The following is a 21710-nucleotide window of genomic DNA, read 5'->3' on the forward strand; positions in this document are numbered from 1 at the left end:
AATAAATAAAACCAATATAAAAAAATTATCATTTAATCTTAAAAATTCAATGCAAAAATATTTTACAATTAAAAAATTACATTAACTAATTCTATTATTATCACCTAATTACAATAAATTGATGTTTTAAATGTTATGTAGTTTATACATCCTCTAATATACCCTTAATAGTGTTTTCAAATGACGAAGATATTTTCTTATGAATGTGTATACTGCTTTCCAAGTCATTTACCATTGCATTGAATTCAGCTATGTCTTGTTTCATTTTTGGGGTATCTCTCTCTTTACTTAAAAATTTCGACACCTTTTCTAGAGTCATATCCAGTTCAGTGCTTACATCCAATATTGGTTGTTTAATAGGACTTCGTTTATTCTGCTCTTTGATTAGTTCTCTTTCTATTGTAGATTTAATTACTGGATTATTTACGTAATACCAATCGCCATTTTGATAGTCATTCAAAATATTTGCATCATACACAACCACATACTCTTCAAAAACAGATTTATTATAATATTCGGTGCATTTCAAAGACAAATCTAACTGGTTCAACAGTTCCAATCCAAGAACTTCTACCACATCTGTCCACATAACACATTTTACGTCATTAAAATTCTCTTTAGGGTCGAAATATCTCAATAAAACACTCATAATTTTAAAAAATACTTTGTTAAAGTCCTTGAAAACTTCTTCACAATAACTTAAAACATTTAATTCCAATTCGCTCTGCGTTTTTGGCGGCCATATAAAATCATAATCAGGTAACTTGAGACTGTCCAAAAGTTTCCCCAATCTTCCATAATATTTTTCATCTGTCCAAAAGTCTGGGAAATATTTGTAGTTGCAAGGCAAGAAATCCGGTACATTATTAGTATACTTTTTGAAAATGACTGGAAAAGCATTATACTCCTGGCAAGCCTTATTCAAAATAATTTTTCTTATATTCCCCAACCCTTCATTATACAACTTTATCACAGTTCTGGGATTTCTTAGGCAAGTTCTGTAATTCGAGTTCCATTTGGCAAAACTATTGGCTTTTTTCCAAATTTCGAAACATAGATGCTTCATAATGAAGTTTTTGAAAGTGTCCAGTTCTAATGGTGGCGGTTTTTCAATTTTGCTAGCTAAAAATATCAGTCCCTCCTCAATTACTCCCATCAAATTATACGGCACAAAATAATCTACCAAAATTACATAATCAGAGACGATCTTTTCAGTGATTAAAGCCTTCAGTTTGTTTTGACTTTGAGGATCGTACTTCTGCAAAACTATTACCACTGGTATTTTAACAAATACTCCATAACACTTCAAGACTTCTATGAGTCTTTGCTGTACATGGGTATTAAAATCATCGGCGATAAAAATAATGCCATTTGAGTCATGACTCTTAACTTCATGTCCTTGTTGCCTCTCGATACAATATGTAACGCTCTGCGAATAAGCCTTTGAATGATCGATAAGAATTTTACTGCCATCTTGTGACTTCCATTGAAAGAAGCTATCGAGCGTCTCTTCAATCCTTGTTAAACCATTATGTAATTCCTGCTCGTCTGGTAGTGAAATGGTAACCTTCCAAAAAATGTTCTTTTGCAAACTCAAGCCGAGATCATAAAAACGCTTGGCTAAAATCGTGTAGGTTAAATTCACAAGATTAATCTTGTTTATCCGTTCCTCGGCAAGCATATTAATATCATCGGCTTTGCCTAATCTGTATCTACGCATCATTTGCAACGTCAAATCCTGATTGTATGAATACAACTCGTTAGCTTCTTGTCGCACGGACTTTGTGCCAACCCACAGAGGACAATTGTCAACAGCTTTGCGTTTTCTTTTATTCTTTACCACATTCTCTCTCCATTTGTGTAACATGCCTCTGAGCAATCGATCTCGGATTCTCTTATTGATTTTCTGTAGTGACTGTGTGTGAACTATCTTTTCGACCGATAGCAACATGTCAGAGATTACCATTACCACAGTGTTACTGATTTCTAAGTTTCGTTGACGTTCCTCTTCTTCCTGGAGCAATCTTAGATGACGCATCTCCTCTTCCTTACGTTTGTGCTCTTCCTCAATAACACGTAACCTTTCAACTTCTCTGAGTCTGGCTTCCTCCAATAGTCGCTTTTGTTCTTCTTGTCGTTGTCGTTGATCCGCTTCTCTTTTCAACCTTTCTGCTTCTTCAACTTTCCTTTTCAGTTCCTCTTGCCTACGTCTCTCTTCTAATTTTCTTTGCTCTTCCTTTTCTTTTTCTAAGCGCTCCTGGACTAGTAAGTGCTGTTGCGCCACTCTTTCTCTCAACATCTTCTGCTCCAACAGTCGTTTCTCATCCAGCGTTTTCAAATGGTTTGTGTTTTCATGTGGTGGGGTTATAGGCATCCTAATTTGTGGTAAGTTGGATGCAGCTTGGGATTCTAACGAAGTACCAAACATTCCTGTAGAGGTTTGTTCTGAAATATTGATTGGAAATGCAAAACCGCCAGTTTTTGTAATAGGTACTGAAGAATTCCCTCCAAAAATGTTGGAAGCATTTGATGGCAAAGTACCAAAAATTGACTGACTTCCTGCTGGCCTAGAAAATATGTTTTCTTTGGACGGTTCTTTATAACTGGGTGCTCGTTGCGCCTGTTCTTCATATAAAGGCATTCTGGAGGACGCAGATTGTTCGCCGAGAACAGAATTTGTTCCTTTTGTTTGTGGAAAAATGTCTTTAGCAAATGGTGATTTATCAGTTTGTCCAAATATCGAACTTTCTTGCTTCTTGTCGCCAAAATACGATGTTGCATTCATATTGAAGAAGCCACCATCGCCAAAGAAGTTCTTTGTACCATCAGGCTTGTGAGAAATCCCAGTTTTCACTGTAAATTCTTTTTGTTGCAATTTTGGTGATTCTGTTTTTCTCATAAATAAACCTTTACTTTCATTACTGTCGTCTTGCGACATATCAATATTAGGTTCAAGTCGGATATCAGCCTCACTAATATATTTATTAAATATTAGATATCCTCTTTCATCAAAACTGTTTTGTGGAATATGCGTTTCATACAGTTTTGGAGGCAGGGGCTTTCCACAGATAACCTCCCCAACAGAAGACAACCTTTTCTTCTCTATCAAATCAGATCTGTCTAGAGTGTAGGGAAATTCAGGCATTATAAATGTGGTCTGGTCCAAGATCAAATATGTATCCATTTCAATTTTCAACCCATGACTGATGAAAAAATCTGCAGCCGACTCCGCATCATCGAATCCGAGGACGCGCACGAGTTTACTGAGCGGATATTGAACGCTCATAGATCTATTTGAGTAAGACCTGAGGAGAGTTTCTAAAGCTTTGTTACGAACTTGGACAAAGTATCGCATCAAAACACATGCGTTCAAATATGTGGTTGTTTTAACGAGTTTAAAGAACCTTACGTAATTGTTCTTGTCCAAAGCTGAATACACGTCCATGGCAAATTTTACTTCTGGCGACCTTTGAATATCAGGTTTCAACTGTTGTACCTCCCACATAAAATTGCCATCATTTAAATTGAGCAAAATAATGTAGGCTCTGAATTCCGCTTCGTTGGGACAAGACTCGCCTTTCAAATGTAAATCGTGGTACATGTACTTCAAAGTTTGCAAACATTTGGTTAGATTTTCAGTGTTGATCTTCTGATCAAACACTGCAGGTTCTTCTGCAACCAGTCTGGCTGAACAATGAATGTGAAATCTGGCGCATTGTTCGACCAGTTCGACGGATCCTTGACAGCACATCTCCTGTTGAGTGATGTCCTTCCTAATACCCCGGGTGCGGTCCCACAGAAAGTGGTACCAGTCGCCTACGTTCACATCGGGACTTTCACACAATTCAACGATACGATGCAGCAAGTAGCCCATAGTCATTTGCAAGACACTTACGGGGCGAAGTTCGAAAGGAAGAGGAGCTTCCTGATCAGCTGAGCTTCGAGAATACTGCTTTACAGCCAGTCTAGGAACCAGGCCACGTCCACCCTCTTGTTCATACAGTGCCACCTAAATTAATTAATAATACATGTTTTTATGTTTATGATAATGTAAATAAATATATTAACCTGATGTTTGGTTTCTCTCATAAGTCTTTCTTTCTCTGGACACATGTCGGGACACTCTCCAACTGTAGGACCACTTGATTTGACGTTTTTCTTTCTTAAAAGTACTCTGATGATTTTATCTCTTGCATCTAAACATCTGAATTTTTCCTCAATTGTTGTATTTTGCTGTTTTATCCTGTTTATCAGTTCAATTTGTTCTGCAGTAAATCTAAATAATACAAGTAATTAATTAATGTCCCTACTTACAATACACACGTTTTACCCAGATTTTTCAACAGTCCTTTTTTTAATTGGTAGTTCTAATTTAGTTATAGGTTCAAGGTTGTTCCACACTCTTTTTAATTTTGGAGCCATTCTATTCATTAACTTTTCTGAGATTCTAGACGTATCAACTAAAATTATTGTTTTTGGTACAATTTTCAGTACATGATGTTTAAATCAATAACATACCATTTGATCTGGTGATAGAAGGACCCCCAGCCATTCCATCCAGTTCCGCTTGTACATCTGTATCGTCGGTATAACGAACCGGATTGTTCAAAACAGTTTTTTTTTTCCCAGGTGATGTTTTCTTCTCTGTAGATACAGTGAAATGCTGGCCTTTATATTCACCAGCGTTTTGTAAAGCATTGTGCAAACTTTTTTCACTATCATATTCAGCAATTATTGTTCGGGACATTTTTCTAAAGGTGATTTTTTTAAGTACTCCGAATTTTCGAAAATAAGTTTTGGCTAGAGATTTGTTGGTCATGAAGTCTTCGGGATAGTCAGTTACCCTACAAAAATGTTAAATGATAACTAATATTTATAAAATTATAAATAACAAACATTACCATAATCTGTACAATTTGATAGGTTCAGGACTTTTCTCCATTGTCGATATTTAAAGGTTGTGTGGATTCGACAATGCTAATTTTGTATAACCTCACTCACTGTAGGTATTTGCACTACGCATTATAACAGTTACAGCTACATAGAACACCTAGGACTCTCAACTAACAATATTTTGATAGTATGTTCAGTTGTTTTCAATTTACGTCATTAATACTTTTGATAACGCCAAAATAAATATATTTTTCATTAATGATAAAAATATATTCTTTTTGACGCTAATATATTTGAACTACTATTCTTTTAATGTTTTACAAACTTTTCATTAACAATACTATTTTGGCGCCAGTATATCTGAACTACTAATTTTTCAAGGTAACAGAACATTACAAACTTTTTGATAATAATAACAATTTATTGGAAGCCCTTTACTGATACTTTTTTATTTGATTTGAACTATAAAATGTCACGGAAATCATCGCTTTCACAACCAACTAAGAATACAAGACATGTCAATAAAGGTTTATCACAGCGAACAATTACGAGTGCGTTTGCTGAATCAGATATCAGTGATGCCGACTTGCTGGAATATGCACACAATGTTGTTCGGTACATATTGTTTAAAGGAGCTGAATCCTGCTTTATTGGAAAAAAAGAAATACTTAAAAACGTCATGTTTAAATATGGTAAATATTTCGAGAAAGTCATGGAAAAAACTATTAGTATTTTGCACACGGTAAGTATTAAACATTTAACACTTCAATTATATATTATCATAACAGCTTCTTTTTTAGTGTTATGGATTTAATTTATTGGCAGTTGATGCTACAAGTCAAACAAAGGGTTATATACTAAGTAATGCTTTACCACAAATTAGTGCACTGAGAGATTCTGAATATAATGAAGAAATACCAGATGATGCAAACAAGGTATTATTGTTGCTCATTCTTAGTCACATTTTCATGTCCACTGAATCTGTTACAGAAGGTAATTAATTACACCATATTATTAACATAATAAATATAAATTGTCTGTTTTAGCTTCTTTATTTGGATTTCTAAATAAACTGGGCATAGACGTGAATGTGAGTCATGAAGTATTCGGAAGTGTTAAGGACTGTATCACAAATGATTTCATCAAACAAAAGTATTTACAAACTGAGGAAGATACAGTAACCAAACAATTACATTATATGTGGGGCATACGGTCTGAGAAGGAAATATCTAAAATGGATGTACTCAAATTTGTTTGCAAAATGTGTAATGATAAATCTCCTGAAACATGGGATTATCAGTATTCTGTAGCACAGCAACAACAATTTAAAAATATTAAGATTACTCAAAATGAAGAACCTCATGACGACGAAGACAACGAGTATTAAAATTATATATATATATATATATATATATATATATATATATATATATATATATATATATATATATATTATTTTATTTTAAAAGTTTAGCTAATAAAATTTTATACAAGTTGAATTGTTTTAATAATTTGTTTAGGGTTATTTATGCTGTGATTTCTGGTAATATTACTTAAGTTGGTGGAACTGTTGTGAAATGTGTTGAAACCTCTAAATTATAAAATTTTTCTTTAAAATGAATTTAAATGATAAATTAACTTATAGAGGTGGAACAAAAATAAATTTATATCAGTCAAAGAGAGTTGAAAGTTTTAAAAAAAATGTCTTGAACATAAATCTCGCAGAAAAGAAATTACCTTTGAAGGTTTCAAATAAAAAACCGTTCAAAACTGAAAGCGACTCATCCCCAATGACGTGTTTAAACTGGGGTAGATCAGTGAAGTACGCATATATTAATTGAATTAAATTTTAATATTGAATTTTTCTTGAATAAAATTTTAGCACATTCAATGCTTCATCTGTACACACCTCAGGAGGGAGCTCTAAGACATCCTCATATCCAGAGTACAAGGTTGTTGTAGGTACTGTAGGTTCAAAATAAAGTTAAACTTAAATAAATTTATTACAATATTTAAGCGATTACTGAGGGTAGAGGAGAAGCCAGATGCGAAGTAGGCCTTGCTGTCATTAACATAAACTACCCCGCTTTAATTCTTTGTCAAACCTCGGACACTCACAGTTACATAAACACCCTGACTAAAATCAACGTCTTCAACCCCGTAGAGGTCGGCACCGTACTTCCATTCGATTCATATAATAATTACGCTTTTCTCAGGTTATAGTACCCAAAACATTTATTGAAACTTTTGCCGGCAATCGATTAGTTGATGCAGTAAAAAAGTTCTTCCCCCACATTAAAATCACGACCGTCGCAAGGAACACTTACAACAAAAACCGCGGACTTGAACGTCTTCAAGAACTATGTCCTCCATCACTGAACTCCATCATCCTAATCGTTAAGCACAAGTAATTTTTGTCATATTAAGCATTTTGGGGTTGTATGAAATTGAAGTAATTTTAGGTATTACGCCCTGGCCGCTGTCGCGGCTCTTTTAGCACACACATGTATGTCCTACCACACATATTATGCAAGTGGTACTTTGAAAGTTGATTATGAGGAGTCCGAAGGATATTCTTTTATAGGTAAACAAAAACAAATCGTTTTTCCTAAATTCATTCCTGTGTGATGTGAAATTTTAGATGTTGCCACTGCAGATCGTTTAGAGCTGCTCACAAGTTCCCAACCAGGCCAAGCGACTAAATACTCGAGTCTTTTGGGCGTTCTAAATAAGTGTTTCACAAAAGTTGGCACCCGGACTCTACGGTCCGCCATCCTGCAACCTCTTTACGACGTCCAACTCATCGAAGAACGACTGAACTGCGTGACTGAACTTGTAAATAATCGCGAAATGGCGCTCTCTTTACAGGTATGTATTCTTTTTTCAATTTCTACACGTTACGAATTGTTTTGCTTTGTAGCAAGTCTTGCAAAAGGTTCCGAACATCGATCAGTTATTATCGATCGCATTAATTATACAGGACGACGTGCAAAATCCCTCAAATCGGCACCTGAACTACATTCTACTATTAAACACAATCGTAGATATAGTAAGTCCTCTGAAAGAAATATTGAGCAAGGCAAAGGAACATTTTTTTCTGAGCATTGCGCAGTTCCTGTCTGATAAGTGCTTCGTCGATATGAAGGACATGGTACGAAAAATGATACATGAAAATGTTCATCCCGTATCCGGCTCGTCGGGAATTCACCAAAAGTGCTTTGCTATCAAACCTGGAATTAATGGATTGTTGGATATTATTAGAACTACTTATTCTGAAAGAATTGATGAACTGAAAGGTTTAAAAAAAAGTATATAATAAATATATATAATAAATTAAATAACTCCTTTTTATAGATTATGTTAAGACACTAGCGGAGAAATATGCTTTACCTTTAACATTAGGAAACAATGTTGCTAAAGGCTACCATATTATTTTAACGTTGAATAAACACCAAAAAAGTACCATAAAAATATCAGATCTCCCTTCTGTATTCTTTCAAGTATGTTACGAGTTGATATCGCAGTATTTTGCCCTAAACGTGCATTTCCAGGTAAAGCGATTGTCAGGTAGTTTTACCATGAAAACAATACATTTAGAAAATTTATCTACCAGAATCGAGGATATATTAATAGACATTCTCAGAATCAGTAACACGTAAGGATAAAATCCATCAAGCTTAGTTCTGTTTTACATACTATTTATTTTTAGTATGATTTATCAAATTTTAATTGATTTAAAACAATACATACACGTTTTGCATCGTTTGTGTGATGTGATTGCACATTTGGATATGATTCAATCCCTTGCAGAGGCCAGTGTCAATTATAGCTATGTAAGACCCAAATTTTCTGAACATACGGAAATTGTGCACGCGTTCCATCCTCTGTTGGATTTTTTGTGTCCAGTCAAACCTGTTGCTAATTCTATAGTAAGTCAGTTAATTTAAGTAGTGAAATACTGGTTTGAGGGAGGGTTCATCCCAGATAGGGTAGAGATGTCATGGTAGGTAGAGATCGTAGTGGACTAGTAGAACACATAAGTTATATGCAAAATTTTTAAAAATTACAAACAACATTGTTTAAAGGTTGCAAGTAAAGAGCATAACGTGAACATAATAACAGGACCAAGTGGTTCGGGTAAAAGCATCTTTATCCGGCAAATGATGCTGCTGCAAGTGATGGCCCAAATAGGATGTTACGTTCCCGCTGAATCTGCTACTTTTCGACCTGCCGACAAAATGTTCTCGCGTATTTATCTTGAGGATGACATGGAATTTGGAGTCTCTTCATTTGTGTTAGAGGTAAGAATTGTTGAGCTACTATCCGTTATAAATGTAAATAAAATTCGTTAATTACATTTAACGACGGTGAAATAAAAGTCGATGTTAACACTTTGTAACTTTATTCAAGGAACATATAAAAATACTTCGTGGTACTCAACTCAGTAGGGAACATCATACTAATGTACAACGTCCTATTAAACAAATAAATAACCTAACATAATTTAATATAAATCAGTCTATATATAAATATTTATACAAATAAAACATAATTCCCATTGTCTCCAAGTTAGTTAAAAAATTTGCTTGCTCTACCTATTTTGCGGCACTGAATAATTATGTACATTTTGATAATTATGCGTTTGAAACATGTGTTGATTGAATAAATTGTAGGCGCTAAGGTAGTCGGCAGGAGGCATAGGGTTGTTTTTAGTCGACAACACAGTAGACTGTGGATATTTAGTCCTATTACTTTGTTGTTGTTGCTGTTGTTGTTTTGACTTTTCCGTTTGGAGTTTCCAAAAGAAGTTTTGAACAATATTCTTCGGCCAGATCATCGTGTACTTTGTTTCGGGCGGCAGAAACTTTTTAATTTCCTCAAATCCAACAACCTGACACTTCTCCGCCGCGTAGAACTCTTGTCTGATCCCTTGTACCTTGCAACAAAACTTCAGGTAGCTCAAATCCCAGCCGGTGAGATATGTCGCTTGGTTCTCCAAATATTCGGCCGCGCCTTCGAAGTAAAACATCGGCGAGTATTTGACACCGTCTACTAAAACGTAGGGCACCGGGGGCTGATCGTCCATCTGTATAAAACCGCACCGAGCCCTTTCCATGTCCACTTTGTCGTCGGCCGCGTTCTTAATGAAAACGAACAGTTCATATAACAACTCCACATCTTTCAGCTTCAACAGAAAGTCATTCACCGTAAACGGATAGTTACCGAAGAGTCCGTTGCAATGGAAAACGTTAATCTCGTTCAACAGTCTGACCTCGGCGTCGGTCAGGTGTACCTGGTTGATGCTGAAGCACGAGTACACCTCCTTGTTGCACAACACTTTGAATTGTTGCAGCAGCTTCTGTTCGGCAATCCGGATCGCGGTGTATTTCTCTCCCTTCCTGATTATATAGGGCAGATCAAATTTGTCGATTTTTTCCCATCCGAACTTTCCCATCACCGATTCCATGTCTATGCGATCGTTTAACATCTCCAGGCTTATGTTGGGCAAGGCGGGTGGTGGCATCGATCCTTTCGGATGTTTCATCTCTGAAACACATAATTATTGTTTTAATTATTTCAAATTAAAATAATTGGCGTTTTTTAATGATATAGATCGATAAATAATAATAATGTATTTGATATCGACAGATTACAGGTTACATTGTTAATGTCGCTTGGCGCCATTTGATAAATACTCTTTGATACACATGTCAAGGACGAATGTTAAACCATATTTTACAAATTTATGCTAATTTCTTGAACCGTTTTAATGGAATGTTGTTACTTTATATTGCGACCTCTTCCTGAATCTTGAGAGTTGTAGAGTTGATTTTAAATTACAGTACAATTTTCAGATAAAGAACCACATAATTTACAAATTACTTATACGTTGCGTCGAGTTCAAGACATAGCGTGATAATCTTGGAGGAACACATTCATGAATTTTATAAATATTTTACTTTGAATTGAATCAATATTTAAATAATGAACAGCGAAAGCGAATGTTTTTCCTAGTCAGGATAGTCATTTAAGAATAAGATTAAGGTTATTTCGACAGTGTTAGTTAACTTTATTAATTACTGAGAATAACGTACAAAAACTTTTTTATTTACGTTATTTTTTAGATTAATTAATATAATTTAATTGAGTAAGAAGTAAGAGTAAAGATATACACGCCATCAAAGCTTTTAGTTTTTATACTTGTATTCAATAAATTTTAATAAAATTTTAAAAAAATTCAAAAAATTCATTATTATCTAATCAAATATCTAATTATTTGTAGAATCTTTTGAAAAGTAATATTTTTTTATTATTGTGTACGCATAAAGTATATAAACAATAAAGACGCACATTAGAATTCATAACAAACGTTTAGTTCGGACTTTTGACGGTTAGGTACACAATGTCACAATCCACAGTGCCGTACGCCGCTGGCGTCGTTTTCTCAACGGCACAAAAAGTCAATAAACTTAAAAACGGTCACCAAATCCGCACTAATTTTTCAATATTTTTACTTTAAACGAAACGGGCAAGTATCAGCGGTTAATTGCACAAAGACTTACCTAAAGAGACCGCAGGCAGTGAGCCGCAAAACATGAACGAGCCGCGCGAAAACAACAACCAAACACACACGCCACTCGACCCCACGGTCAGTTCAAAACACCGACACAACGGCTACGCGGCTATGACGCAAAAACGAAACGGGTCCTCTTTATAACCTCCGGTGCCGGAAAGTAATATAGACACGCAACGCGCACTCTGTCCTCTCAAAACTATTTTCCCGCTTTATCCCTCATTTTCTATATATAGCGCCAAGGTGACCCGAAAGAGGCGATGTTTTTGGCCTGCGCGGGACCAGTGCGCAATCCCTCTCTGTCTGGCAAACGCGCGGGAAAGAGAGGTCGCGCTGCGCCTAGCAACAGCGAAAGGTGGGGCGCGGTGCGGGGAGGCGCGGCGAGGCGCGGGGGGACAAGGGCGACGCGGGGCGTCGAGGGGGGGGGTACCGTCAGCTGTTCGACGACCGGACAATGGAGGTGGCTCAGCCGATGGTCGGAACGAACCGCTCAGTGCGCAGACGCACCACCAGGAGGTTCCGGCCACTGAATCTGGTTTGTGGAACCTCAACGTTTCGATTGTGTGTGGGGAATGTTTGGGTATTTTGTCGTTACCTACAAGGGGAAGGTTGTGATCTGTCCGGAATTCTCCGGATATCATAATTTCGGTGACTGTGATACGATATTGGTTATGCGCATAAATGTATGCGCACACATAATATTTTGTGATTTCACGCAGCTGACTTTCTTTCTCATTGTTAAAAGTGACTTATATTAATAAAAATTTACCTGTATCGGATTATACTGATATAAATTAAATATATAGGTGATGACTAATTGTAACAATATTAATAACATTCTTACAATTAATCTTAAACAGGAAATAATTATTTCCTACTCATTTCTTGATTATTCACTAAAATTACTTACACCACATTTAATTGTAGTTGTAAGTAATATATAATCAACTTTTAGTTAAACGTCATAATTTCCAAACTACTGCGTGGTTACGTTTTGCATTGATTGGCGCAGTCGATATGGTACAATGTGGTACTCAATAGTTCTTTTTTTATGCATGGATATTTCCAAGTGTATTTCATGTTGTTTTAACAAACGTAACAACAATTCAATTTGTATGCATATTTCTTTGATCACAAACATCAACATCTAGCTGATTCATTCAACATTTCAGTCAGATTAATTTTTCAGTGTGCACACCTTGAAACTCTGTATTGATTTCGGTTGATGGTAAAAGTACCTGTTGGCTGCGCAGGTCTAAAACTTCAAGGCTGATCCACAGACACGATCGATACGAATTCCAAACGTTTTCTCCCCTTCTAATTACTGCCTTTGTTCCGACGACGTTTCGACACTTTTTCACTTCGCATCATCAGATACACACTGTTAAATATATTGACATTTCTTTTACTAATTATTAATAATACTACTACTAATACTTGTTGTTAGATCAACTACTAGGTAGTTGTTATTTGGTAAACATTTTTACGAGGTATGTTTAAGTAAGTTGAAGTTAGTTACTTCATAAACATTTATAACTTACTTATCTATTTTTTAATCTGTCAACAACTATTTTATTATTTTCCTTAAAAAAAATAATTAACCGTACATGTACAGCATGTGCTAATTTAAGGAATAACGTTGCATTAAAACTAGTTATTACTGCCTCGTGTACGTACATTTTTACCACATCAAGATAACAATTATTAGATATTGAAAACAGGTTCCGCTGACGCCTCGAATGCACGATAAACATACGCTTGCTATTTACAATTATTGTTTATAAACCGACATCCAGAATTCAAAGTTCACCGAAATCGTATTTCGTGTCAGGCTAAATTGCTGACGAGAAATTGTTAGACTGGCACGGAATTTGATGATGGAGGAGAAGGTTTTGCGCGCATCGAAACAGGTTCCACTCTTCAAGGTCGACGGCCCCGATGACACGTGGAACTTTGAGGCTCGATACTATTTTCGCTTTGGAATTGAGGCTCTAACAGTGTTGTTGCGTTTGATATTATGGTAATTTGAATGCTGGAGTTATAATATTATTATCGGTTGGAATTTTAAGTAGGTCAATGGTTTAATGACCTATAATATTGCGCAGTTATGTTTTCCATTTAATAACATACTGTAGCTTGTTTCTGTGTTGTGTAACGCTGAAGAAATTCACATTTTTTTATTTGAGAAATGTCTGTTGCAATGCCAATAGGCTACTCTTTTCTTATCATTATATTATAATTTGACAGGATCGTATAATTCTGACAATAGATCCGCATAGTAAATAAACTGCTAAACTTTAAATGCATTTACTTGTCAACCAAAAGAAAAAAAAAACAGTGGTGAGTCACAACGAAAATTACGACATGCGGTGCCTTGAGTCACATTGTGACCTCAATTCACCGCCAGTTAATCAACTTTCTAATCCAAGAAAACCAGATTTCAAGGACTCTTTTCCACAGTTTCACAACAAATCATAATTTATTCTTGATACCAGCCCAGCAACGATAACGAACCAATTGTATTGGTAAATATAATCGGTCGTTTGCCTAATGTGATTCAACCGTACTGATGATGTATGAGGAACAGAAACGTTGTAACGTTGTTCAGTGTCGAAGCGACAAAAGTCTGAGCTTTGATTCACATGAAAAACATTAAGCTCTCACACACACGCAAATAAACAGCCTTGACTAAAAATAAAACGAAACGCTCGTAAATTACTGTATTTGTTTTTATCCAAATCTAAAACGCAAAGTATTATTTATTCTGAGTACAATATTTTATAAACATATTAGAGAAAAAAATTAGAATGACAGAAGCGAATTATACCTGAATCTTTCATCTTTCTTTCAAGAATGATTCACCACCATTGTTCGGTTCCCGGAACTCTTTATCTAATTTTGAGATAGAAACGCTGTGTGAACCTTGAAACGTTTTCAGCTCGGGTAATATAACAGGCAGTGGCGTGCGCTGTGAATAACGAATAGATTTCAAGCATGCTAAACGAATTAAATTAGATTAAATTAATTTGTTAGAAATTGTTGGACCTACATTGTTTTCATTGTAAATATGAATTTGGATGAGTGCATATATAATGCAAAAGATTAAATAAATAAGTTATGAATGATTAAAAATTAAATCTAAATTAAAATGTGCTGTTTGCAGATGAAAGAAATTCAGTACATGTTAACCGCAATGACACCGAATTCCCTAATAATAATCGACGAACTGGGAAGATCCACCTCCGTAGAAGAGGGTATGTCAATGGCGATTGCAATCTGTGAAAAGATCGCCACTTTTCCCGCCTTCTTGTTCATCACCACCCACTTCAGCTCCCTGTCTAATATAAACGACATGTACCTAAACATTAAAACGTAAAATTCTGATTGATTACCTTAACTTCTATTATTGAGAAGTTGTATTACAGTTGGCAGATGGAGACTATAATCACGGGGGATTCACCGTCGACAACCAAGCTCGATTATAGATATAATCTGAAACCGGCTCCCACATCGATAGATCAGTATGGGGTGTATATGGTTAGGAACGTTTGGTCTGATGAAGTGGTGAACTTCGTTGAGGACACGTTACAGAATATTACGTTCAATTATCAACAAGTATGTCTGTAAATTTTACTTTAATATTTTGTGTAAATATTATTCTTTTTTCAGAATTTGAAAATTACAAAGATCGACGAACGGATACGCCTGAAGTACGATCTCGAAGCAAAATTGCGGCTATTGAAGAAAAAGGGAAAATTGACGCGGGCGCTATTGAACAAATATTTGAACGAGTATCAAAACGAATTGGAAAAACACAACTTTACTTTTGTTATAGAAAGCCAGTGTTACGTTTCCAATTCGACATATTCGACATCGAATAATTTAACATTCCCAGGGTGCAACGAGCTAAATAATACTGATGTAGCATATACTTCTCAATTCACTCAAAATTCCATAGATACAGTGCATTATCAAAATCTATCAAAATTTTTAAACGAGAATTCGCAAAATTTAGAAGTAATTATACCAGAAATCAGCCTTAGTTGCCAAGATTTCGGCCAGAAAGTTGTCACTGAAAGCAACAACAATATATTTATTGAAAACAAGAGCACAGAATGTTCTGTTGACATTTGTAACCTCGAGGCTTTTGCTCTTCCTCTATTAAGAGACCACACAAAAACGTCAACTCCACAAATTAAAGAAGTTGAAGCACCACAGAAAACCAGAATTTCAGAAACTCCTTCAAAGGACGACGTTTTTGAGGAGACCTTGATACAAAGCGAATTGGAGATTTGCAGTCAATTGCTCTCAAACTGCAGCAGTTTTGACGAGGGTATCATCAATCAAGACTTGGAAGATAATATATGTTGTAACGGATCAATGGAGAATGATCCGAATGATGATGTTTCTCAACAAGAAAAATCTTTGCTTTCATATAAGGAGAAAATTTTTGATGAGGCCATTAAACGAGCAGCCAGTTATGAAGGAATAACTCCACGGGAGACAGAAATTATTGAAGAAGAATTTTATAAATACCGTGGGCAATATGAACACCATATTATTCCAAATGTTATAATCCTGATGGGTACAAATGACAAAAGTGTATCTGTTAATAGCAATTCAGATAAGTCGCTTTATGAAAATTTTTCAAATGAAGTCAGCGAGTATAATTTTACAAAATTTAATGAATTTAATGTAGAATATAATACAGATCCGAAAAAATTTGGAAAGACAACTTCATCAATTTCTGCCAATAATAACAAATCATCCATTAAGGAGATAACAAACTTAATAACAGACACTGCAGGTTCTAGTGCAGATAACATATCTCCAAAAGAAATCAGAAATAATCTGAGCATAACTGAAGGTCTCAGTATGATTTCGAGAAAAAGATTGCTAACCAACACTGAACCCTCATTTGTAAATAAATCAAATAATTCCTTAGTCCTGTCTAACAAGAAACGAGTTAAAATAGAAAGCACACTAACAAGTTCTAAAAGTAAAGAAAATCAACTGTCATTTGAAAAAATGACCGTATTAATTACACAAGATCCAAACAAAGTTAATGGTTATACAGATCTCGTTGCTTCCACTCCGGTAAGTTCTAAAGAAACTATGCTAAAACAAAACTGGCGAACAAATGACATGAAAATCAAACAGAAAGGTATCAAAAATAAGTTTGTGCCACCGATGAAATTAACATCGAAGAATATTAAAGAACAGTTCAAGGAACAAGATAAAAAATTGTTGGAGATCAGCCCAAATGCGTTCGATTATTCGCGGCATCTTCTTAATTACGTCAATAGACCATCTGTTAAGCAAGTTATTAATCAACGTCCGTTGGTGCACGCGATGAAAACGGTAGCTGGAGTGCAAATAACGTCGGTTGAAACTAAATCGAATAAAAAGAGGAATATGGATATTCAGAAGGCCTGGTCCAATGAAAATTTTGACATAACTATGTTTAGCGATGAGAACGCTAAACTTTTCGAAGACTTCCTAAGCTGCAAAGATAATGATATACAAATGTTCAATTTCAAAAAAACTAAAGTCTCTCTATTTGCATCCAGTGGTGCAAATAATAATGTATTTGAGTATTACAACAAACATAGAGAAGGTGCACAGTCTACAGTTATGTCTAAAGATGAAGGAAGTTTGGGTTTTTATATGAAGCCCTTGTATGATGTAACAAACACAAATCTGTTTGGGAATATCAATGTTAAACGTTCCAATTCTAGTGATATTTTTGGAGAGTCGTCAGAAAACTTACCTTCTAGCGCTAATGATCACCAATTATTAAATAATATGACAACTTACCCTTCATACACTTCAAACGTATCTATAAATGTAGAAATGGCCAAACATGGTAATTCTTTGAAAAAATTGTCTCTTGAAGGTGTTAATACTGCACCAAATGATTCGCAATATGTAGCAAGCAAGCGCTACAAAAATAATATAGAAGGTTTTCACAAAATTATAAATAACTATTTAGATGATTCTGTGATGAACACAAAAAAGAAGAGTATTTTTGAAGATACTCTTGATTGTGATATGTCATTGTAATTTTCTTACACCTTTCATATTAAACGTTCATAAATATTGTAACACTTACGCTACTCGAGTGATTAAGAACTATTTAAAATTAAAGGAACATAATAATAATGTAATTTAAATAGAACAGCTTTATCATTTTTTCAATCTTCTTAAAACAGAATATAAGTATTCAGTAGTACCTTTTATGTTGTGAATATATTTGAAGCATTATTTAAAAATTTGTGTTATTTTTGATCTTAGTGGTATTACCTTTAATTATGTTACTCATATTATTTACTTACCTACTTACTTAATTGAATTGTTCATATCTGCAGTTTGTATTTCAGTACATACACATCAGCAGTGACATCGGTGATTTTACTATCACGAATCAAAACAAGTAGTGTCTGCTGGGAAGAAAATGTTCACATCATCTTTCTTTCAAAAAATACATTCTCCCTGATCTGCTACTCAAAGCTGATGTGAATTTTTTTCTTCAATATGTACATTATTAAACTTATGCCTCCAATTTTCATATGTCCTCAATGGGTAGGCAAGCTGAAGAAATATTGAGGCAAAACATTTCATTAGTAGTCGCAGTTGAACAGAAGTTTGTTCACCTTGTATAAGCAGCTACACTTTACCTTTATACGTTATCAAATTAAATAACGAATCGACAACCGGGATGAGTTGTGATCTGCGTTCCATTTTGTTTTTAAATTAAATTTAAAATTACAAATAAAATATTATATTTTCAGAATTGTATTATTGATATCTGTATTGTTACTTATTGGTATGTTTATTTATTTATTTTTTTTTTTCAAAAAAGTTGTTAATAATAGAGGAGGGGATATCACCACATCTTACCAAGAGGGAGGGAGATCCAAATTTAAGAAAAACTGAACAGATGTATTTATAAATACACACATGTAACAGAACAACAGCTCCGATGTGTAACATACTTAAGTCACGGTAGTTTGAAAGGTTCCACAGGTTGTCGGTTTTCCGCATCGCATCAAAGGAACTGTTGCACTATTTTGCAAATACCAAAATGTTCACGTCGGTTGTACGCAACCAGACTAGTTTCCAGAAAAGTGCGATACAGTGCTGTCGTTGTGAGTATACGGGACATTTGTAACAAAGCGATGCTGCGTTGCGGTATTCTGTTATATTCGTTGATTTATTTGGAATATATTTTAATTGGGGTATGCTATTATGCACACATGCCAACGACTATCGTTGCGCGTCCTCTGGTGTGTTATCAGTCTTCCGGTCATTGAAACCTTTGGTTAGTTAACGGGAGTGAATTTACTTGATATTTAAGCTGATGCACGAATTGCCCGTATCTAGCAGGGACGTCTGAAATGAAGAATTATATTTCTGAGAAAGATCAGGTGTGCGGTCGGCCAGTTCGTACCGATTTGTGCAGTACGCCGAATCCCATATTTCACTGTGCGATCCGTGAATCATACCTAGACTCCACGATTGCCCCACGATTGACATTTCCTCTTTATATAACATAACATAACATAACAGAAAACTATGACAATCTGTATGTGAAAATTTGATTACAATAAGAAATATTTACCACAATTAATTTTTAAACCGACACTAATAACACAAATGTCAGAGGAAATGCTATTACATGTAACAGACATTAAAATGTTACCTCGTACTCTTTGGCACACCCAAATGAATTGCCAATTTACTAGGGTTTAATTTCTTCTAAGAATTCTGCTTACGAATAATTAAAAATTCAACTCAGTGTAACAGCCAATTTGATCAATAGTATACAGATCCACTCTGCAAATTTACATACTCGAACTCGGCTACACCTTTCGGCATGCTGCGAATGAGTCTTTTCAACAATATCCCACATATATCGTATTCCATCTAGAATGTTTTCGATGTGTCCCTTCAATAAAGCTAAAATTGTATTGTAACGCACTGAAATTATGTTGGTAGTTCTCGCAGATTTTCTATGCGCAGGCGCATTACCATCAAGAAATTAATGCACTTTTACTGAATGAATATTTACCCCAAGATTCAAAACAATTTACATGGTCTCCCGTAATATGCACATGCGTAAGAACTAAAAAAGTAAAGAATCATTATTTCCAGTCGAAAGCAACACCGGTTATTTACGGTCGGACATTTGTGTTGGCAACAGTGACTCTCATGTTTTGACGTATGGTTGAATGTTTGACATCTGTACCATCATTTTAAGGGAAAATGAAAACATTCGTCCAAAGGCAGTTTTAACAGGTAATACTTCATGCTTCCCACAACTGCGGATTACTAATCAGCCGTAATTATGTAGTTTCGTGTGGCTATGGATCGCAAGTTGAATCACAGCGGTTATTTGGTGTTAAACGAAGAAGGAGCAGTTCTGTCATCGTCTGGAGATCTGGAGAATGACGAGCGCACCGCCAACGTCATTATGGGGTTGGTGAATCTAACATCTCAGGTTGATTCCAGTGCTTTTCCTCCTGAAGAGGGTTTCAAAAAATTGTCCTTGGTTTACGACGACCATTGTTACATCGTCTGTTTGTCCAACAAAAAGATACACATTGTCAAGAAGAGCTTGGAGAGTCCTGAACCAGTCACATTGTCTGCTTAGGACGGTAGATATGGATATTATTTTGTATTTTACTAAAATGAAGTATATGCAGATTTTTATTTTGTGTGGGGGTATATTATTTTCTTTGTATCAGTTGTATATTTTGTTTAATGAGATTGAATAAATAGCTTTTTCGAGTTTTCATTTTTAAAAGAGATTGCAGATTTTACAGGTAGGGCAGAAAAGATAAGACTGTTGGATATATTGAAAATCAAAATATTTGTATTGTTGGAAAATAATGTTATATAGTTGTCACGTTACAACATGTATATGTTTAGTAAGTTTAAATAAACATTAGATAAAATCAATGATGTTTTGTAGAATACAATGTGTCATTTTTTTATTTTACAGGCTTGGCAAAAAAGGTGGGACCATGTATAAATTAGTTGAAACAGTAATATCGGTTAGTTAAGAGTCAACAGCATCTTAAATTAAAATCGACAAGTTCGTTAAAAACATCAAATACACCTGATACTGTTTAATTTCAGTAACTAAGTATGGAATTTTTCTTATATTTAATATATAAAGATTGTTTTGGTTTAGTTATTTTCTTTGTGAAACTATTCCTCATTTTTTATGTCATGTTAATTTAATACAAATATTAAGATCTTAATTCTGAATTATTTTTAATATTTATTTGTTTTGTAACAACAGTATTGTCACATAGTTTAAGATGGAGAATATATTGTATTATACAAAAGTAAAATACATCCCAGTTTGTATTATTTGTGGGAATGTAATTCTAGCCTGGTACAACCTTTTGAGTTGGTTTGAAGGTTTATTGAAGTCCTAATTTTAGGATTGATAATATAATGTATAATGAAAAATAATAATACAACAAACCTGTATTATAACAATAAATGATATCTCCGATTTTATATAATTTAAAATCATGTTGATTTAGATCAATTTAGATATTTAATTAAATAAACATTTAGAAATATGTAAATATATTTTTAAATAAATTCATGTACTATATTTATGATTTTTAACATTGAAATAATTAAGCACGTTAGAATTATGAATTAAATTTTAACTTAATTGTGTATATTTTTACTGACGATAATTTTGTAAGTTAATATGGGAACTAATTTTGAAGTACCTATTACTGGTTTGTTTGACTGACAAAACAGTAAGAATAATTGAAATTTACATATTTTATTGTACTCTTTATTTATTTGACCTTTTGGGAATGTAATCATAGGTTGATACAATTTTATTATTAAGTTTAAATATTCACAACAAATGTTAATTTTAGGGAACACTTTAAATTTATATGAAGATATTTTTGATAAAATTTTATATTTAAAATTTATTACTTTTTACAGTTACTCAATAAGTTATAAATAATAATTTTATTATTTTTTATACTTCAACCTTGCTATATCTGTGTATGTTTAAATAAATTTATTAGATAAATTCTTGTTCAGTTTATTTTGTTGTTTAATTTATTGGGTTTTATTGGACATAATTGGTTATTTTATTACTAATAATTTTAACTTGATATTATTAAAAAATTAGTGGAAAACAAATTTTGAAGTAATAAAACTTGGCTGGCTGTTTGGTTAACAAAAATAATGTATTGAAAAA

General features: G+C 34.3%; 5 protein-coding genes and 1 long non-coding RNA gene across 7 annotated transcripts; 3 read left to right on the top strand and 3 right to left on the bottom strand.

Moving 5' to 3' along the window:
* Nucleotides 1-17: 17 nt before the first annotated feature.
* On the bottom strand, nt 18-5139 carry LOC109604918 (uncharacterized). The gene is made up of 5 exons (XM_020021473.2): nt 4902-5139; nt 4519-4844; nt 4331-4460; nt 4069-4276; nt 18-4009 (listed from the first exon to the last, which is right to left on the bottom strand). The coding sequence occupies exons 1-5, from the start codon at nt 4940-4942 to the stop codon at nt 143-145; spliced, it is 4572 nt and encodes a 1523-aa protein (XP_019877032.2). The 5' UTR covers nt 4943-5139; the 3' UTR covers nt 18-142.
* Nucleotides 5140-5253: 114 nt separating this feature from the next.
* On the top strand, nt 5254-6387 carry LOC126265257 (non-structural maintenance of chromosomes element 3 homolog). The gene is made up of 3 exons (XM_049965967.1): nt 5254-5635; nt 5694-5886; nt 5940-6387. The coding sequence occupies exons 1-3, from the start codon at nt 5363-5365 to the stop codon at nt 6278-6280; spliced, it is 807 nt and encodes a 268-aa protein (XP_049821924.1). The 5' UTR covers nt 5254-5362; the 3' UTR covers nt 6281-6387.
* Nucleotides 6388-6620: 233 nt separating this feature from the next.
* Nucleotides 6621-17589, top strand: LOC109604910 (uncharacterized). Its single transcript, XM_049961099.1, has 14 exons — nt 6621-6715; nt 6776-6855; nt 6911-7059; nt 7110-7300; nt 7356-7477; nt 7535-7761; nt 7814-8189; nt 8248-8393; nt 8445-8548; nt 8603-8822; nt 8979-9194; nt 14631-14839; nt 14893-15082; nt 15155-17589. Exons 1-14 carry the CDS (start codon nt 6684-6686, stop codon nt 17528-17530), a joined length of 4638 nt encoding a protein of 1545 aa, XP_049817056.1. The 5' UTR covers nt 6621-6683; the 3' UTR covers nt 17531-17589.
* Nucleotides 9279-11665, bottom strand: LOC109604912 (uncharacterized). The gene is made up of 2 exons (XM_020021465.2): nt 11457-11665; nt 9279-10440 (listed from the first exon to the last, which is right to left on the bottom strand). Exons 1-2 carry the CDS (start codon nt 11488-11490, stop codon nt 9485-9487), a joined length of 990 nt encoding a protein of 329 aa, XP_019877024.2. The 5' UTR covers nt 11491-11665; the 3' UTR covers nt 9279-9484.
* A 799-nt stretch (nt 17590-18388) lies between the features above and the next one.
* On the bottom strand, nt 18389-19611 carry LOC126264271 (uncharacterized). Its single transcript, XR_007547028.1, has 2 exons — nt 18918-19611; nt 18389-18859 (listed from the first exon to the last, which is right to left on the bottom strand). It is a non-coding gene; the product is annotated as an uncharacterized LOC126264271 (long non-coding RNA).
* A 43-nt stretch (nt 19612-19654) lies between these two features.
* On the top strand, nt 19655-21098 carry LOC109604913 (ragulator complex protein LAMTOR4 homolog). 2 transcript variants are annotated; one of them, XM_020021467.2, is made up of 3 exons: nt 19655-19765; nt 19821-20124; nt 20472-21098. In XM_020021467.2, exon 2 carries the CDS (start codon nt 19833-19835, stop codon nt 20118-20120), a length of 288 nt encoding a protein of 95 aa, XP_019877026.1. In that variant the 5' UTR covers nt 19655-19765; nt 19821-19832; the 3' UTR covers nt 20121-20124; nt 20472-21098. The 2 variants fall into 2 exon arrangements, with proteins under 2 accessions (XP_019877026.1, XP_019877025.1); XM_020021466.2 differs by lacking the exon at nt 20472-21098 and having other exon boundaries at nt 19821-20258.
* The last annotated feature ends 612 nt before the right edge of the window (nt 21099-21710 follow it).

The sequence above is a fragment of the Aethina tumida genome, chromosome 1, assembly GCF_024364675.1.
Source record: "Aethina tumida isolate Nest 87 chromosome 1, icAetTumi1.1, whole genome shotgun sequence".
Lineage (NCBI taxonomy): Eukaryota > Metazoa > Arthropoda > Insecta > Coleoptera > Nitidulidae > Aethina > Aethina tumida.

Bases quoted from the DNA above. Each gene is read 5' to 3' on its own strand.
- LOC126265257 (XM_049965967.1), top strand. From the start codon at position 5,363: ATGTCACGGAAATCATCGCTTTCACAACCAACTAAGAATACAAGACAT. The intron at 5,636-5,693 runs GTAAGTATTAAA...CTTCTTTTTTAG, and splicing joins CTATTAGTATTTTGCACACG to TGTTATGGATTTAATTTATT. The intron at 5,887-5,939 runs GTAATTAATTAC...TGTCTGTTTTAG, and splicing joins CACTGAATCTGTTACAGAAG to CTTCTTTATTTGGATTTCTA.
- LOC109604910 (XM_049961099.1), top strand. From the start codon at position 6,684: ATGACGTGTTTAAACTGGGGTAGATCAGTGAA. The intron at 6,716-6,775 runs GTACGCATATAT...ATAAAATTTTAG, and splicing joins AACTGGGGTAGATCAGTGAA to CACATTCAATGCTTCATCTG. The intron at 8,823-8,978 runs GTAAGTCAGTTA...CATTGTTTAAAG, and splicing joins AACCTGTTGCTAATTCTATA to GTTGCAAGTAAAGAGCATAA.
- LOC109604918 (XM_020021473.2), bottom strand. From the start codon at position 4,942: ATGGAGAAAAGTCCTGAACCTATCAAATTGTACAGATTATG. The intron at 4,845-4,901 runs GTAATGTTTGTT...ACATTTTTGTAG, and splicing joins ATCAAATTGTACAGATTATG to GGTAACTGACTATCCCGAAG. The intron at 4,010-4,068 runs GTTAATATATTT...TAATTAATTTAG, and splicing joins TGAGAGAAACCAAACATCAG to GTGGCACTGTATGAACAAGA.
- LOC109604912 (XM_020021465.2), bottom strand. From the start codon at position 11,490: ATGTTTTGCGGCTCACTGCCTGCGGTCTCTTTAG. The intron at 10,441-11,456 runs GTAAGTCTTTGT...TATGTGTTTCAG, and splicing joins ACTGCCTGCGGTCTCTTTAG to AGATGAAACATCCGAAAGGA.
- LOC109604913 (XM_020021467.2), top strand. From the start codon at position 19,833: ATGGATCGCAAGTTGAATCACAGCGGTTATTTGGTGTTAAACGAAGAA.